General features: G+C 42.3%; 1 protein-coding gene across 1 annotated transcript in view; it reads right to left on the minus strand.

The window, feature by feature from the left end:
- ARHGAP24 (Rho GTPase activating protein 24) overlaps positions 1–8,830 on the minus strand; it is a gene marked incomplete at both ends in the record, with an annotated part of 199,119 nt that extends 190,289 nt beyond the window's left edge. The window contains one exon of the mRNA XM_080343937.1: positions 8,725–8,830. Coding sequence (XP_080200063.1) covers positions 8,725–8,830 — 106 coding nt within the window. The remainder of the gene's footprint in view (positions 1–8,724) is intronic.
- Between the last annotated feature and the right edge of the window lie 11,061 nt (positions 8,831–19,891).

Raw genomic sequence — 19,891 nt, forward strand, 5'->3', positions numbered from 1 at the left:
AGAACAGATGTTGAAGGGAACCTGGTCATGTCCTGGTGTCACACCCTACATGGAGGACTAAGCCACAGTTTATCCTTTGAATTACTCAATTGTGAAGAACACAAAGTGGAAGTAAAGAAGAAAACTGAAATGTCGTCACCACAGTTGACAGACAAAATGAAGTCTAGGCACATCTGGACATTATGAAAACAAAATATTTTAAGTATGACTTCAGATTCTTCTCTCTGGCAAATATGCATTAGATGTGCTAAACTCTAAGCCTGGGTTATTTCTATTGCAGTTTAGAAATACAAAAAAACACAGAAAGGGCAGATGTCTGCTGGCAAAACCAAAATGCCTCTGATAAGCAGCATAGCACGCAATGCAATGAAAAAATCAAAACCAGTTCTAAGAGGAACAGATTCCAATACATTGTTCCAGAACAAAGCTGCTTTATCATGGTTCCCTGGTGAATTTTACTTCATGTTTGCTCTAAGGAAGTAAAGACATAAGCAGTTCTGGCAGCAGCGTGACAGCTCCTGAGACACTGCTGAGGAATCTGGGGTAACCCAAAAGATACCTCACTTCTGGAACCTGGAGAGCATCCTGGTATAACTCACCTCATGCTCCAGATTTTCAGAGGAACCAATTATTCAAGCAGCCCTGAAACAAACTTTTTCCCAAGGAAGTATTTAAAACTTTAATCTGCAAAGCAAAACCTCAGCAAGCTTTCCTAACATCCCCCCCAAAAAAAGCTTGGACAGTGGTCCTCTGGAAGTGAAGTAACAATTTACAAAACTTGGGCCTTGTTAAAGCTATTCTGGATTTTTCCTTTCTATCCTAAAATGGTGAGGTGGTTCTCTTGGATAGAAACTTGCCTTTAAGATAAGGTTATTTGATACTCATGAGAACTGTAAGAATTACATTTGATGGACAAAGAACAAACAGAGAAGACACTGTAACTCTGGCCTATTTCTTGCAAAAATTACGTTCGAAAAGTAGAACTTGCCTTCTCTGATAAGAATGGCCTGAAAGGAATACAGAGTAAACATAGATCTCTTTCTTCATTACGGTTCCCTAACAGTGGTAATATATAAAAGATTATTTGCCAACTTGTTTTCCAATTCAATGTGAAAATACATCATATCAACATATCAGCTTGTTCACAGAGCTTGATTTTTCTCAAGTGGAAACAACAAAGACAACTTGGAAGGCATTCAGGGCAGAGGAATGAGGATGAGCATTTTGTCAGACTGACACTGTGACAGCCAAGAAGAGAACACAAAACATTCCATAAACGTTTGAAGGGTGCGAACACCAAGGAGAAAACAACTTAAAGCGGAAGAGGATAAACATCTGTTCACTAAGGCAAGCAAATCAGTGGCTCAGGAAAGACGTCAGCAATATCCACTGGCTGGATATAAACCACAGTTAGAGTACTTTCCCATAGCATGCTTCAGTGACTAAATAATCCCTTGTTTAGAAAACAGAAGTGAGCACCACCTTTTCCACTGCTTGGCAGAAGCCCTGAAGTGTTCAGTGAGGACTATTCCTGTATCAAACTGTTTCTTTGGAGCAAGAAATGCATGGAAGGCATTTGGCACAAGTTCAATTTTTCCATGCTCTACACCTTCATCCAAATATCTATTTAAAAGATGCCCTGAAGAGTATTCATACATCATCATCATCCTGATGTCTACAATTCCAGAAACCCAAAGCTGTTCACGAGGAGCACTTACCTAAACACAAAATGTATATCCTGAAAAGATGCTTATTTTACTGTCCAGCCCAAAGATTTCACAGTTTTGCTGTAGCCAGTTGTTTCAGATTTCCCAGGGTTTTGAGCCTGGCATGATTTCACATCAAGCTCAAAATTTTAAATGTGGTTCTGAATTTATGAAAATATAGACGTTCAAGAAAACACACCTCACTGCTAATTATTTCCACTGTATGTGAAGAAATCATCCCAGAGTCAAAATCATTTTTAGTGTTTTGTACTAAGACTGCATCTACCCTATATAGGTCAAAACCAATGATGAAACATTTTTACTTCACATTAAGGTACCTTTTGTTCCATGAATTACATGGCTTAGTTTGCAGGAAGCTTTCCTCTTTCCCTTTCTAGATTGACATAAACAACTGGAATAACCATAAAACTATGTTACACATTTTACAACTCACTACTGGCTTTATATTTGTTTCTCATACTATGTTGACCTGGTTCTTCTTTTATTGGTATATGTAACATTTTACTCAACAACACTTCTGCCCTCTTAATTCAAAGTTTTCTTGAATTGTAAAGCCAGATAAAATGCAGAAATTTGCTTGGTTGTGCTTGATGCTTGTGATCAATAACACAACATAGTATCTGGTTTTGGACTGATAGGAAGAATTTATTTTCTTGCAAATGTTTCGTTGCAAACTGTTCACATTTAAGGGACTAAAGGACACAAAGCATGATTATTAAGAGGAAGCAGATACACTGAGTGTGTGTCAGCTTTGGTAAAGTGAAGGGGTGCAGAGGCAGGAGAGCCATGGTACTTACTGATTTTCTATCTACCACAGCTATTTTTTTCCCCAGCTCTGCAAATTACATAATGCCATTTAAATTTCTCATCTGTATGGACAATGAGAATAACTTAACATTTAAAGTAATTAAACAGCACTTCTCAAGGGGGTAGGCTGAAGTGCCTTATTTTTCCTGTAATATGCTTTCCAGATTCCACAACCCATTTTCAGCAGAGAATTTTGTAGATCCCCACTTTACACACCATTTTGCATAGAACTGCCTTCACTTTTCTCCCTGCAAATCTGGGTAATTCTACAAGATTTTCTCAAAGTAAACTAGTATAACATATGACAGAACAATGAGTGACGAAGATAAAAACTGACAGAAAAACATTAAAACCAGAAAATTATCCACTTTCAGACAGTCTATAATACCTAATGCTAAAAAATACAGTGATACGGCACCCTGACTCAATCACATACATCTGAACTTCATTTGTTAGCTGCTGAAATGTTGCCAAGTCAAAAAAAAAAGTTAGAATTCACTCACAAGGCCAAAGTTAAGCCTAGATGCCACTAGCAGAAACTGGCAGCAATGGATCTAGGACTGTGTTTTCCAGGCAAAGTAGCTCTGATATATCCACAAAAAAGCAAAACATGCAAGAAAATCACTGCCTCCTTGTCTGAACACCACCAGTTTATCAAGTCAATTTAATCTTGTCCTAAGTGCACAAGTGTTAAGGCTAAGGCTTTCTTCCCTATGTCCCAGCTTCAGAGACTTGAATATTTTGTGCCCATCTCTGAAACACCTGCCATGTGAAATCTTTTGAACACCTGCACCTTCTTTTGCTGCTTCACAGAATTCATGACCAAAACAATCAGCCATTCTCACGTTACAATGGAGCACCAAGGCCTTAATGAGAGATGCTACTTAATAGTAAAGCATTATTTGTCTTTCATTCAAACATAACTTTTAAAAATGGAACTGATGATTTTATTATACTGTATGATGTAGCATAGATACATTAAACAGGGTCAGTAAAAATACCGTAATAAAAAAAAAAAAAAAAATCAGTTCACTCCAACCAAACAGCAGTTTTACCCTGTGCACTTTTTGTCCCAGGACGGCAAATCAGGATCTTCTGTGTCACCGACACTGTCTTGGAATTCAGTGACCTTCTGATGACAACTTAGTCAAAACTAATATATTTCCACATAAGCTTTGAGCTAAAACACCCACTCCTTCTGCAGAGGCGTTTCAGCAGAACCAAAACCATCACAAGTTACAGCTTATAGACACGCTCTAAAGAGCTCTGTAAAATTTTAATAGGCCTGTTAAAGTCAGAGAAATTGCAGGATCATGTCACGATTTCCACACTACTTTGCTTTTCCTACCTTCTTAGCCTCAAAAATTCTGCAAACGATGAACTAGCCAAAAAAAGTTTCCTTTTGTTCCACTTTCAATGAGTCTCTGAACAAACTATTTGCTCATATCAGTTTCCAAGCAATGTGTCTAGGCATCCAAGTTCATAAACTAGAAGAACCATTCAAGTTTCCTTGCTCTTAAACATACCCAAACCAAAAAGCTTGTTTAACAGGTCTATTAAGCTTCATGATTTATTTCTTGACGTTTGCAATAAATCATCTTTTTGTTTTTGCAATAAGACTTCAACCCTTTCAGCAGTAATGATCTACAGCAGATGCCAAAAAGCTGTGCTTCTGCATGCTTCTAAAAACACACATTTAAAAAAAAATTTTTTAAAAAAATCTACTTTTTCCAGACCTCCAGCAGCATGCTCAGCTCATTTCTGAGCTCAAACTTTCATGCTGTTTTTAAGTAGAGACTTTAACTTCATGCTAATCTAAAAAACGACCTTGCTTCCAAGAACTTCCAACTTAATATTTCCAAAGTTTGCATCCGTAAGTCTGCATACATCCTTTCAGCTGTACTATCATACCACAGCCAACATTCAGTAGATACTGGCTGAAACTGTGAGTAATCTAGACAGAAAGCTTTTAGACATGCTTGCTATTTGGTTTCCATCCTTCCAGGCAATTCACTAATACCTTTGGTTATTCTCGAGGGCAACATTACCTCTCTACTACTTGCAATCATGAAAGGGTGGATCAAAGGCATGAACATTAAATGGGGATATATAGGAAAATCTACTCTGTCTTACTTATTTATCTATACTCAAAAGCATGGGGCTAGGTAAATGCAAGACTTTTAGCTGTAGCCACTGCAAGTTACAATTTCTTAATGGCAGAAATTCTACACAGGTAGAAGAGAAGGGCAGAAGAGTAGTTCTTTCTGGAAATCTCAGACTGCCCTCCCTTTCTGATCATCTGACTAGCCTAAATATTCCTTCAGCAGAAGACTTGACTAATGGTCCACCTTTATGTGAGCATAATGTAGCAATAAAAATGGGCAGACCGCCCGTTCTTCAAGTAAAATGGGTTTCTTTTTTCTCTCATCTGCTTTTCCACCCCAGACTTACATCAGATAACTGAAACTGGAAAACATTGTCTTTCAATACATAAAGATACAGAGGAGTCGTACACCACACATATTAAAGCACAGGACTTCAAAAAGCTCAGTAGCAATGCAAAGGGAAGTCTTCCATGAGAAAAAGGTGCCGAATTAACAGGAAGTATCAAGTGATTTTTATTACTTCAAGACTACTTTGAGTAAGATGTGTACAAACCACTTCTCACAAAACAGATCTCTGATCCCCAGCTAGAGATGAAAGGAGCAATGAGGCTATGGATCAGTAAGGTACGTGACACTGTGCTCACATTAAAGCTCTCTATTTGAGGGAACATGACAGCAGAAACAGAATAGCCCACCGACTTGTCTCATAGAGTAGTCCATCACGTGTCACCCCCAAGGCTCACAAGAAAGTGCTAAACCTTTTATCGAAGAAAGAGGTACAACAAGAGGAATGTTCCTGCAGATCAAAAATCTTGAGTGAAAAAAAATTGTCACAGCTACCACACTGTTTCCCTAAGAGCCATGCTGTATGGAGTTATGAGAAAATAAGTATGACCTAACTTAACATATCTTCATAACTGAGTGGTGTCAGAGGCCCCAGACACCCCATTTTGGTTTTGTCTATACCCAGACAATCCCACCAGCCTAAGACACTGGAGCTAGAAAGCCAAAGAGGGTATTCAGTTCCTTGACAATGGATCTCACAGTGTGACAACAGTGAGCGAAGTTTTACCAGACGTAACTTTTCCTCAGAAGTCTAAGCACATGGGACATGACAGGATTGCAGCCCAGCTGTGCATTTTGAGCAGAATCACCTCCTACAAAACATCCTTTCCCCTCTGTGCACAGCCCCACAACACAGACCTGCCCTGGCCACAGGAGGCATAACCAGCTGTGTATTTTCCAAGCAGAAACCCAAGGAAGGATCCTTCAGGAACAGAATAGCATGCAGAATTGCAACCCTGGACTTCAGCAGGGCAAACTTAGGCCTTTTCAAACAAGTGCTACGGGAAATCGCATGGGCAAGGCTGCTTGAAGGTACAGGGTCCCAAGACAGCTGGTTAGTGTTCAGGGACTGCTTATATCAGGCTCAAGATCAGAGCATCCCGACACGTAGGAAGTCAAGGAAAGGAACCAGGAGACCTGTGAGGTTAAACAGGGAACTGCTGGGCAAACTCAAGTGGAAGAGGAGTGTTTACAGATCATGGAAGGAGGGGCTGGCCACTTGGGAAGGATATAAGGCTGTTGTCAGAGGGTGTAGGGAGGCAACTAGGAAAGCTAAGGCTTCCTTAGAATTAAACCTGGCGAGAGGGGTCAAGGACAACAGAAAGAGCTTCTTCAAATACATGGCAGATAAAACTAAAACCAGAGGCAACATAGGCCCACTGATGAACGAGGTGGGTGCCCTGCTGACAGAAGATATAGAGAAGGCAGAGTCACTGAATGCCTTCTTTGTCTCTGTCTACACTGCCGGATGTTGTCCTGAGGAGCCCCGTACCCCTGAGGCCCCAGAGAAAGTCAGGACAATGGAGGAGTCTGCCTTAGTTGATGGGGACTGGATTAGGGACCAGTTAAGCAATCTGGACATCCATAAATCCAGGGGCCTGGATGGGATACAGCTGTGGGTGCTGAGGGAGCTGGCTGAGGTTATTGCTGGACTGTTCTCCATCATCTTTGTCAAGTCTTGGGAAACGAGAGAGGTGCCTGAGGACTGGAGGAAAGCAAATGTCACTCCAGTCTTCAAAAAGGGCAAGAAAGAGGACCCGGGTAATTACAGACCGGTCAGCCTCACCTCCATCCCTGGGAAAGTGATGGAACAACTTATCCTTAGTGCCATCTCAAGTATAAAAGGGCCATTAGGGGCAGTCAACATGGCTTCACCAAGGGGAAGTCATGCTTCACCAACCTCATAGCCTTTTATGAGGACATAACCAGGTGGATAGATGATGGCAGAGCAGTTTGATGTGGTCTACCTTGACTTCAGTAAAGCATTTGACACAGTCTCCGATCCCCACAGATAAACTAAGGAAGTGTGGTCTGGATGATCGGGTAGGGAGATGGACTGCGAACTGGCTCAAGGAAAGAAGCCAGAGAGTCGTGGTCAATGGGACAGTGTCTAGTTGGAGGCCTGTATCTAGTGGAGTGCCTCAAGGGTCAGTATTGGGGCCATTATTATTCAATATATTCATCAATTACTTGGATGAGGGAACAGAGTGCACTGTCAGCAAGTTTGCTGATGACACCAAGCTGGGAGGAGTGGCTGACACGCCAGAAGGCTGTGCTGCCATCCAGCGAGACCTGGACAGGCTGGAGAGTTGGGGTGGGGTAAATTTAATGATATATAACAAGGGAAAGTGTAGAGTCTTGCATGTGAACAGGAGTAACCACAGGTTCCAGTATAAGTTGGGGAATGACTTATTAGAGAGCAGCACAGGGGAAAGGGACATGGGGGTCCTGGTGAACAGCAGGATGACCATGAGCCAGCACTGTGCCCTTGTGGCCAAGAAGGCCAATGGAATCCTGGGTTGTATTAAAAGGGAGGTGGTTAGTATGTCGAGGGAGGTTCTCCTGCCCCTCTACTCTGCCCTGGTGAGACCACACCTGGAATACCGCATCCAGTTCTGGGCCTGTTCAAGAAGGACAGGGAACTGCTGGAGAGAGTCCAGTGCAGGGCAACAAAAATTATTAAGGGAGTGGAACATCTGCCTTATGAGGAAAGGCTGAGGGAGCTGGGTCTCTTTAGTTTGGAGGAGACTGAGGGGTGACCTCATTAATGTTTATAAAGGGTGAGTGTCATGAGGATGGAGCCAGGCTCTTCTCAATGACAAACAATAATAGGACAAGGGATAATGGGTTCAAACTGGAACATAAGAGGTTCCACTTAAATTTGAGAAGAAACTTCTCAGTGAGAGTGACAGAGTACTGGAACAGGCTGCTCAGGGGGGTTGTGGAGTCTCCTTCTCTGGAGACATTCAAAACCTGCCTGGACACCTTCCTATGTAACCTCATCTAGGTGTTCCTGCTCCAGCAGTAGGATTGGACTAGATGATCTTTTGAGGTCCCTTCCAATCCCTAACATTCTGTGATTCTGTTATCCTTGTCTTAAGGTAATCATACTTCTAAGGAAGAGCTAGACAGCAGGGGAAAGCTTTTATGAACTCTGAGGCAAAAACCACCAATATTTTCTGACTAGTAATTTGAGGAATAATTAGCTCCTCCTGCCACCTTTCCACATCAATCAACACACCCCAATTGCTCTGTTTACAATTTAGCAGTCCAGCAGTGCTATCAGACGAACGGTCTGCGGGTGAAATCACATCTATTCCCTGCCATAAACACCTGTCAACAGCAATACCTCAGTGATAACTGCCTGTTTTTCACATCCAGAAAAGGAACTGACATACCACAAAGGCGTGTCCTCCGAAATCTCTCAGTAGCAGTGCTTGTATCCCATTATTCCAGGTGTTCCGCCACCAGTGTGGTAGCATGACCTTTTCTTTCTTGTTTCATCATCCTGGGTTCATCCAGCATTCCAAATAACAGCACAGACTATAAATTATTTCCTTTACTGGGTATTTCCACTAGGTATTGTACAGCAATTTATCCTTACTTATTGGTCGCCTAAGCAAGGTACAAAATACTTACTGCAGAGTCATATAGAGAGAATAATAATAATTAATATGTCCTTCTCGCTAAGATATGATTTCCTAATAGTCCCTATGGAAGTAAGAAATGGTACAACTCACGTTTCATAGCCTTCCTGTTCATGCTGGGAGAGGAAGATCTCCGAAGCAGTGTCCCAGGAGTGATACCATCAAATAACACGCAAATATCCATTGGGAGTCTCGGCATTTAGGATTTTATTTCTAATGCTAGCAGACAATCACCTCCATGCCAAACTCCTGTTCTGCACTTTTCCAGTTGCCAGGGGAAAGTACCAGGAGCTGCGTGAGCCTGCACTGTATAGCAGTGCTGCACAATGGCTTAATCTTGTTACATGATAAATAGTCTTGACACTGAACGTGCCATGTGGCGCACACTCAGCCGGCTGCTTTAGTCCTCTCCTGGTGTCAGCCGAGAGCCCTTTGCAAGCCCAGGCTGACAGCAGTACTAGAGGTACACATAGAAACTCAGCACGTATTAAATGGGAGGACTAGACAGGCAACCACATAAGAAGCTGTGTCAAGCTTCCCTATTTACAGTCATCAGCACAGCTGCTCCCCTGCTCCTTCCATGAAGCCTCCCGCTCCCCTCACACCCAGCACAAGGCAGTGTTTGAAGGCACTTCTGTGGCTACTCCCATTCAAAGACCCACAGACCACCACAAAGAGCAGACTCAATAACTGTCCCTCAATGTGGTAAAGCCTACCAGTAACAACTGACTAAATCAGGAGAAAAATCGTTACGGCAAGCAACCAAAATTGTTTGCAACATCAACACTCAAACCTGGTAAATTCTTCAAAATCAGTGAAGTTACCAGAAACAAATTAAGAGTTTGCCCAGGACAGAATCATCGCAGTGAAAATAACGATAAGGGTCCTACCATGAGCACACTGATTTGCTGTCTATTGTTATTTTTGCCTTGGCACCTCATATTATACGTGCGAAGTATTCCTACACTTTGGTACTAGGCTCCTCTCCTACATCTGTCCATAAGTGATAGGCAGGACAGAAAAGGACCTCCGATTCATTAAGACCAGCTTCTGAAGCCCCACAGGAGCCAGCCATGCAGTTACTTTCGAAGAGTGAAAAAGCACCATCAAAACAGTTATTTTAATATTTCCCCTCACCCCCAGCCCAGCAGTCCCAAGGTTACCCAGGAAGCCACTGCTCTGTTAAAAGCTTTTTTTCATGCCAGCACACTTGTAGACATGCTCTACCAATTTACTCCCGCATCATCACCCAGAATAGTTCTTTTCTGCTCCCTCCCTGGTGTTTACCCACCTGATATATTTATGTACACAGATGAAGGCTGTTCCCTCGTTTTGACTAGAATACACAAAGCCACGTCTGATCTCTCAAGAAAGAGATCTGAAGCACATCTGCTTAAGTCTAGGCTGCAGACATCCCACAGGTACCAGGTTACATGGAAAACTGAACAACCAAAAAGAACCAGGTCTGTTTTGCTTACAGATATATATTGGTTTTCAGAAGCTTTTATGACTCAAAAACATTACTTACAACATGCCTTCTTACAGCTTCTTGACACTTACATATGTCCCATGAGATAAAAACCCAACCTAGGAAAGCCTGCTGGCATCGAGACATAGTTCTCTATACACATGTATGTTTTTCTAAATGTAATTTCTTATGCATTTCTGGAGGATGAAGTTAACTGACTCCAGTTTGAGTGCCATTCTCTCCTGAGAGGAGGAGTTTTGGCATCATGCATGCAATGTTAATAATGCTTCACATTCCAATTAATTTCTTGACTTTTAAGAATTTTTACTTGAACTGTTTTTAAACAGAACCTTCAAGACTTCCAACTGCCACACAAGGGACTTGTTATTTGCTTTGTTAAAATGGTGAATACCACTACAAATAAACCTGTCTTATAGTGGATGCCTAATGATATTTTGCAATACATATCAACAAAACTAGTCCCCCATCTTGACACCAGTTATTCATCGGGGGTGGGGGGGAACGTGTGCTAAGTCCATTTGCAAAGCTCACATTTTAGGACACTTCCATTTATCTCTACTGAAAACAGAGCCTAAGCAGGCTTTGTACTTGCAAACATAGGAATTCACCATCCTTTAAAACAAGGTGCATCACTATCTCTTAACTAAAAGGCATTGCAAGTTTTCTCTTTCTCCAGGCAGGCCCTTTAACATTTCCCCCTCAGTTTGCTTGCTTCTTAGGAAAAAATTTAAAAAAAAGAAAAAAAAAAAAGGAAAAAAGAAACATCTGTGGGAACAGCTGCACAAATATTGTGACTGCCACAGAGAAGATTTCTTTTGAGCATCCAGGATTTCTTGTTTTGTATTTTGCAAAACCACTTAGTAGTGGATACCCACAGTGACTATCCAAGCATCTGACACGCAATTTTGATCTCCATCACAGATAAGAGGTAAAAGCTTAACACAAGCCCACCATAGAAACATACACAAACACACAAAAAAAAACAACCAGAAACCCAGACCCTTCAAGAAGTATCCATAGGTTGCACCATAAAAAGCTTATACAGCAAATACACTGCTTGCTCAGATTTCTTGTAGACAACCAAAATACCAGAGTAGTTTACAATTATGAAGAGATGTACAGCACAGCTTTTTCTATCACCATTGTCTCACACTTAACAATACTAACACCCCAAACTACTCAGCACACTTTCTAAGACAATACACTTTGATAATAAGGCAATTACACCATTAAAAAAAAATTAGATTTCCACAAGCCTGTCTTTATCTCTTTGATTTACGTCTGCATTCACATACTTGTTTTCCAGTTGCAGCAATCTGTTATGCTGCAACAGGACGCATTAAGAATAAGTTCTATCATGCTCTATACTATATATTGATAAATGCAATTCTTGTTTCCCAGTCCAAGCCCAAGTAGGTAAGATGAATATGATTAACACTCCATTACAGTAATAATCAAGTAAATTAAAGTAACCATTTATAAACACATATAGCCATGATAGCAACAAGATCTTAGAGTTATTGTAGAATGCGAAGTTCCTTAAGGTTCAGGGATTTAAACTTTTTTTTTCCCACTCCTCCAAAACACTGGAAGAATTATCAACCATTTTGGCCATGGGGAGCAGTCACCATATCCAGCTGATCCACAGAGTAGGATGTGAAGAATGAGGAACAAAGCTAATTGTCTGTAGCTTCTGAATCATTTTTCTTTCTCGAGCAACTCAAGAGGGGTCCTAAGCACACTTTAAGTCACCCTTGACTGTAGTGCTCTCTCATTTTTTAAGCAGTCTTTCAGCATGCTGGGATTGTCAGAGCACAGCAGCATTTCAGCTTCACCTTTTTCCATCTCTGCAGTGCCAGCTGTCAAGCAGGGTGTGTAGAGCAAGACCCCCTACTCGAGGCAGCTCCAACATACTTGAGGGAGTCTGCTCCACTTGAATTCATGTAACCCGCTCATTTGATTCACTGCCTAAATACTCACCCTGTAAGGCTGTGCCCACACATGCTCACAGCAATACCTGGAAACAAGGTTTTGATCTTTAAAAATCAGAAGGACAAAAATTCATCGCAACTTGCTTTACACCACAAGCTCATATTCTTCCTTAGGCCCACATATTTCCAGCCGAAGAAATGCAAACCTTCACGTGTAGAGCCAACAGTCTGCTGGGATCCTTCAGCTCCTTTCCATCTAGCCACAAGGTATCAGGTGGTGTATTTTCCCCTACATAAGTAACATCCAAACAGAATGGGGTCAAAACTGAACAAATGGATGACTACAATGAGACTGAAAGAATCCACCCAGCCCAGCATCCACCTCCAACTCAGGGACAGGCAGGATAACTAAGACAAGTATGCAACGATACTTTCCACTACCTACACCTTAAACTGCATTTTCCCTTTATCAACCACAATATTTTCTGGCAAATACTTGTGCATCTTAATCACACTTTATTTACATCTTTTGCACACTATCTCCTTTCATTTGTTCTGAGCCTGCCACCATCACTCTTGGATACAGCCCAAGATTCCTGTACTGGAAAATGAGGGGAGAACTGGCCTCTGCTCACTCTTGCCCTGGCACTCATTAATGCAGATTTCTCAGCCATCTCATCTCCAGGCTGAAGAGCCCTTTCCTGCTTTGCTGTTTCTTGGACAGAAGCTGTGCTGTGTCCTTGACCATCCTTGTCACCCTTTTTAAAACCTTGTACAGTTTGATTAAGCTGCAAGCTACTAGCACATCCAGGCAGCAAAGGACACCCCTGGTGTCACTACCACCCTTCTTCACATTAGTCTTCTCCCCGCAGAGGATGTGGTAGCTGGGGGAGGTTAAGGAAACAGCTCGAAAGGCAGCTTACGGAAAACCCAGGATGCTGCCACTGGAGCTGAGACTGGGTCATCTGGGTAAGGATTAATTGAAAAGCTGCTTTCTACGCCTACTGAAGGAGCACTTCACCTCCTTGCAAAACAGAGAAATAGCCCCAAATATGGAAATAGCCTGCAGCATTCTGGCCCAGACCACACTACCTCAGGAAAAAAAGCATCTTTGGTTCTCTCAAACAGTGACATTTAGAGGGATGCTACTGCCTCCCAGATACAGGAAAACTGATGGGGTTTTGCATTTTACCTTTTATAACACTTCATGATTGTTCAATTTGGCAGGCCAAGAACTCCAGTCCAGTTAAAGTTTAAGCTGCTCTTAAAAGCCAAGGCATTTGTGGGAAAAGGATGACAGGAACAGGCCAGTTGGTTCTTGGAAGTAACAGACATAAAACATTTCTTTGCTACAGAGCTACTAATCATAATTGCTATTATACAAAATTGCACAGAAATAATTGTAGGAAAATGAGAAGTATTTCATGAGAGACACTATATAAACATTGCAAAGGAATTCAACACATGTTGCTGTAGTTTGTCTCACTGAGCCACAGAGCATGAAAACTCCTCCAAACTAACCAGTGCTACAGTAAACAAGTCAAGTTTGTTCAAGTTAAAAGCACTGAGCTCACATGCTCTTTCAAGCCCTCTGGCTTGGTAGAGCATGATATTTTCCTTGGGAAAGCCCAATGAAACAAGAACTGAGCCAAGCAGAGAAAAGTAAATTAAACAGTTAATAAATAAGTCACAAACCATGACTATAAACAAAAAAGCATCATACTGCAGGTGGTTTCTAGTCCCAGGGGAACATCTTATTTTGTAGTTTAGTCAATGAGCTGGAAGAAAAACACCAAAGGATAATGACTTAAGAACTGTGCAGGTGACGAGTAGCAAGGAAGCCGTTAATTACAAAGAGGGAAGGTGAATGACAGACATCCGTGCACCAGCCTCTGTGTTCTTGCTCAGCACACACACAAGTTGAAGAACCAACAGAGCATCCTCCTCAAGGAAAAACTGAAGTCCCTGTTCAACACAACAGTCCCATCACTAGTGGCATCACAAGATTATTTAACAAGAAAAAAGAAAATTACAGTATAAAGATCACTGTGTATCTGGATTTCACAGGATTGTACCTGAAGTGCTACCTTCAGCACTTACATTCAAACATCTAGCAGCATTTTGGGAAACAGGAAACCATTTAAAGAAAGGTTAGCATAATTAAAGAACCAGAAAACATAATGAAGGAACTCTTATTTCCCCTTTTACAAATAGAAGATAAAAAGGAAGACAGTAACTCTAGAGCGAGCAGAAATTTAGATAGAGAAGACTATTAAACACATAAAGAGCTACTAAGAACCAGAGCTATCAAAGCTGATAATTAAGACAGTCAAAGGACAGGGAATAGTCAAAGACAGGGACTTTTTACAAGGGCATGTAGTGATAGAACAAGGAGGAGTGGCTTTAATCTGAAAGAGGGTAGATTAAGATTAGACATAAGGAAGAAATTCTTCCCCATGAGGGTGGTGAACAGGCTGCCCAGAGAAGCTGTGGATGTCCCATCCCTGGGAGTGTTCAAGGACAGGTTGGACAGGGCTTTGAGCAACCTGGTCCAATGGAAGGTATCTTGCCCCCCATGGCAGGGGGGCTGGAACGAGATGGTCTTTGAGCTCCCTTCCAAACCAAACCTTTCTATGATTCTATGAACTTGAGTAGTACAGCACATAATTTTAGACTAATGATAATTACACCAAATAAATATATTGCAGAGCATGCAGAGTCTATCACGTGACTTTGTGTTAGCAACACAGGGTATTTTTCAAAAATATTTAGCTCATAATGGGAGTTAATTAATTATGGTTCAGCTTGGATTCATGATCAATTCAATACAAAATAAATTTACAGCTTCACTCCAGTCCTTACCAGCCACACCTGGATCACCCAAATATAACTGGCAAAATGGCAAAGCAGTCAAAAGAGGTACAAGAAGCTGAAAAACAGGAACAAGTTTCTCAGTTTGCAGCTCCTCACCTACAGACTGGGTGCTCCAGGTGGCTTGAGGGCACGTCCTGGGGGGTAACTACTGAAGGTGAAAATGACAAAACCATGAGGTTTGGGGAGGCAGCAGCTGCTGGCTGTCCTGCTGAGGGTCAGGACAGCACAGGGACCAAAGCGAGCTGCTGCCTCACACCATCAGGCTGCTCCTGGGAGCTGAGGCCCAGTGTCCAGACAAGGTCCTCTCCTGGCCCCCACAGCACCGCTGCCACCAAGGGCTGTGTGCCTGCCCCATTGCCCTGAGGCTGGCACTTCAGCATCCTTTGATTACACTTCTGCAGATGAAGAGTCTTAATCTGTCTCAGCACGGGGTTTGTTGATGTCTGCTATGCCACTGACACTAAATATATCAATCTTTGAGATGCCTAGTGTTTTCATACCCTTTTGAGTGCTAAAGAACTGAGTCACCTTTTTTCCCAATTAAAAAAAAAAATAAATAAAAGGCAACATAATCAAGGTTTTCTAAATGAAAGCAGACAACAACTATTAAAAAAAAAAAAAAAACAAACTTGAAATTCTTGCTTTCAGCATAATTTAAACTAACATAGACCAAATCTTACCACTAGAACTTTGTGCAATATTACATGTAGGAAGAGAATCTAAGCTAGAAATTTAGCCTCTATCATCTCTTTTTGAAGTTTCTATTCCTCTCAAGACTGGAAATGGAGTAGCAAGTTTTATAAAAAGACGCATTTCGTTATTGTCCAACAACAGCCACTTGCATTACCTCGAGTCTTTAAGATTATAGAAAGCCAAACTCCAGACAAGGAACCAAGAAAACTATACCAGAGAGTCTCCCCTTTCAGTATTTTTCTTGTTTTAGAATGTCAAGAGAAGACAATCTTTCCTTTCTTCCTTGCTGAAAGATAACATACTGGCCATTCACCAACAAGAGACTTTACAGCACAAATGCCACCCCAATACTATAGTTCAAGTGCCGCAGTTAGCTCCAGGAGGTTGTTGGGGTTTTTTTTACTCATGTCAAGCATTCCCTCTGCCCAATATAGATAAAGCCAGTAAGTAACAGCTCCAGGAATAAATCATACTTCCAAAAGCCATCAGGTCACAATAAGCACCAAACAGCCTGCAGAGAAGACAGCTTTAAAGTAACAGGATGCAAATCACTTCAAGCTACCTACAGTGAATTACAACTCCACCTGGTGTGTTTAAAAAAAGGGGGGGGAAATAAGATATTGAATCAAGCAGCGAAAGATTAAAATGTCCTGAGAGATGCCTGTGTGCTATAGCAGCACATGGAGCTCACGGGGGTTTTCTGTTCTAGTTACTTCTGAAGACACAACTTTATCAAGAGTTCAACCTAATACTTGTGAGTCAGTTTCCTCTAAGGGACCTTCATCTCTCACTTCTAAATTCCATCCTCAGAAAACTGAAGCTAGCTTTAGGATCGCTAATAAAAGCAATCTTCACACCCCAGCCTGCAAACAACAGGAGAATGATGTCAAAGGAATAACTGACAGCCTCCCGCACACTTGCACCCAGAAGCACGTTGCCATACAGAGCAGCGAAGTTGTGCCTTCCATACAGAATTATATTGTTAGCTGAACTTTCTACATGACTTAACATTTGTTACTTACTGCAGGGCTTTTTTTTTTTTTTTTTTGAGTAGGCACACTATTTACTCCAGACTAACTCTATCCAATTTTATTGAAGAATGAATGCCAAGTAAAGAAAAAGAGAAGAAAAAAGCAGCCAAGAGACAACACAGCAATCGAAGTGGCAAATAACTTAGACACCATGCACAAAGAAATGTGAGTCCAAAGCACATTTAACAGAAATCACTGTATCGTACTAGAAGAAGCCTTTTGCAACAACAAACCACCCACAACACAAGAATTTCATGGGACTGGGGACCAGCACTTGACTCTCAGTCTTTCGTTCTGTCTACCTCTGCATGTCTTCTGTGACTATGAGATGCCACCTAAATGACTTTTAGCTAGGATAAGATGCTTTGCCCCTTGTATTGATAAATCCTCCTCCCTTAATTCTCACCTCACAGGGAATCCTTTTCCCATGAGTGCACAGAAGATACTGTCATCTTACTACTCCACAACAGAAAAAGTTAACCTAACAGCAGCTTAATACCTGCTAATCCACTAGGAGTTATTGTCCTCTCCCAGCAACCATGCTACTTAACAGAGTTCAGATTAATATTAGACAAATGTAGTGAAATGAAGTCACTACACCACACAGAAAATTAAATTGGTTTCTACCTAGACAGGACTTATCTAAAATAAACCCCTGCTGTTTATTTCCAGACATCTGTTGTACAAATGTTTCTATCATCATCAAACATGAATTATTTACTACTCTCCAATCTGCTGAAAGAAGAAAATCCCCAAACTGACAACACAGACGCATGTTACTGCTAAGAAAGATGAAAGATAAGTATTCTGTACAAGTCAACCAAATAAAAAGAGAAGACAATTACTTCTTCATCTTAAAAAGAAATGCACTCAGTAGCTCTAAAATCCACTGAAGACTCCCCAACTCTTCTGTGATTACAATCAAAGTGCTTATTGTAAAATCTTTCCCAGTGAGGGTGTTATCTCTAAAAGCCTGCTACAGACATTTGTGCAAACTGAGGAAATACTAATAGAACCATCACAAATCCAAATAATACTAACATGGGGACTGCAGAAAGCACAAAGGGCTTTTACTTTTATTTCAGCCAACAAGTAGCCAGAAGACACACATTGTTTGTACTCCTGAAACCAACAAAAAGGAATCCTATTATGAAGTATTTAACATTGTTAAGAAATAATAGCATACAACAACATTTGAAGATGCCTCCACCCTCCCCCCCCGCCCCAGCAGACAAGAACAGCCGTAACAACAGACAGCTGCTGCCACTGCTTCCTGGTCTGCAGCGATTACTTGTCCTGCAAACACCACACGGTTTTGTCACCAAGATAAAAATCACATCAACACAACCTACCCTGGTGTTAGCTGCAGTGCTGTCTCAGTCCAGCGAGAGCTCCAAAACTGCTCCGGATCAAGACTCCTACCTTTCACAAGCAGGGTCGATACTCTCACCCATAAACGCAGTGGCTTCTCAAGACAAATTCAGAAACAGTGACAGCTTGTTTCAGCTTGACTGCACTTGGAAGTTTCTTTTCCTTCCCCCTCTCTCAACCGCTCGGATGATCTGTGCACAAACAGGGTGACCACCACCACGCAGGAGCCCCACGCTCCCACCATACGTCCTCGAGAAATCCCAGCCGCCACACGAGGAGCAGCACAAGAAGTTAGAAAGAGTGGCTCTGTGTGTACGAATGTGTAAATATACAGTACGAGAGGCTGGAACGGCCTCCCAGGGCCAGCCTTGGGTTTCGGATTTCATTGGCAGCTTTGGAGCGCGCCAGCGGCGCTGCTGCTGCGACGGGGAGGAATCCGCTCCCTTCTCAGACATCTCTGGAAATCCCAGCAACACGGCACCCACCGGGAGACCCTCTGTCAACCACTTCACCACACTTGCTACTGTCGGTGCTGGGGAGCGGGCTCTGCGCTCTCTCAGGGGTACGACATAATGGGCTGTACACACTGGGATTTCTCACAGCCCTGCCTTGTGCCTCTGCCTGACACCTTGCCCCACACACACACAGCAGCAACAGCATCATGCCCTCAGGACAAGGGGCTCCTCTCCTGTTGCACTTGTAGACGGCCACCAGCTGACACAGAGACACCCTGTGTCCCTAAGCAAAACCCTTCCCTCCTCCGCCTCTGGTTTTGGCTGTGATACCTCTTTAGTCAATGAAACACACCTTGACTTGCTTTCACTTGCCTGCATGTCTGCAATTTAGTACAACTGTCTCTTTAAGAAGGACAAAGGACTTTACCCACCGTGTACCTGAGGGAGGTCTCCATGGGGTCTGTGCCAGGCGGGCTGCGTGCCTTCCCCACAGGCCAGGCGCTGACTCAGTCACACAGCAGAAGTCATAATGGGAATTATGATGGAAACAGCAACTGTAACCGGGTTCCAGGAGCTGCCGTTCCCCCTCGGAACAGCACGACTCTGCCCTCGGCTCCCCAGTGACTCAATCACCGTGAGGCCACACTCTTCCCCATCATCAGAGAGGGCAATTAACCTCTGTCCTCCCTCTCATCATCTCACAACAGCACACCAGTCCCCACAGTACTGGTTTTAGGTGGAAACACAAGCTCCCTTGAAAAATCCTGATTTCCCTCTGTTACTGGTCTAAGTTAAACAAGACCCTCCTTTCAGATCCCCATCAGAAGACAAAAAGCAGTTTCTAATATTGTACCAAAATAAGAACATGAGAAAAAATTACTACCACCCGAAAAGAGCACAGAACATTATACCTGCAAGTCCAAGCAGGGTTCTTTGTACTGTACACACTAAATACAAAATCCTGCCCATTTTCAGCTACACATACGGGGTATGTGGCGTTCTTCTGCTGATGGGAATCACAGAATCACAGAATGTTGGGGATTGGAAGGGACCTCAAAAGATCATCTAGTTCAATCCCCCTGCCGGAGCAGGGACACCTAGATGAGGTTACACAGGAAGGTGTCCAGGCAGGTTTTGAATGTCTCCAGAGTAGGAGACTCCACAAACTTGCCTGGCAGCCTGTACCAGTGTTCTGTTAGAAGTTTCTTCTCAAATTTACGTGGAACCTCTTGCATTCCAGTTTAAAACCATTACCCCTTATCCTATCATGGAGCATGGAGTATCTGTACGAGAAACTGGAAAAGTATTTTGCATGACCCAGAAGCTCAGCATTTGATGACTGTGCAGCCTGCAGAGACACACTCCCCCTGATTTCCCTCCCATAGCCCATTTCTCACAATTCTACATTTGCTGATT

The sequence above is a fragment of the Nesoenas mayeri genome (assembly GCF_963082525.1).
Source record: "Nesoenas mayeri genome assembly, chromosome: 4".
NCBI lineage: Eukaryota > Metazoa > Chordata > Aves > Columbiformes > Columbidae > Nesoenas > Nesoenas mayeri.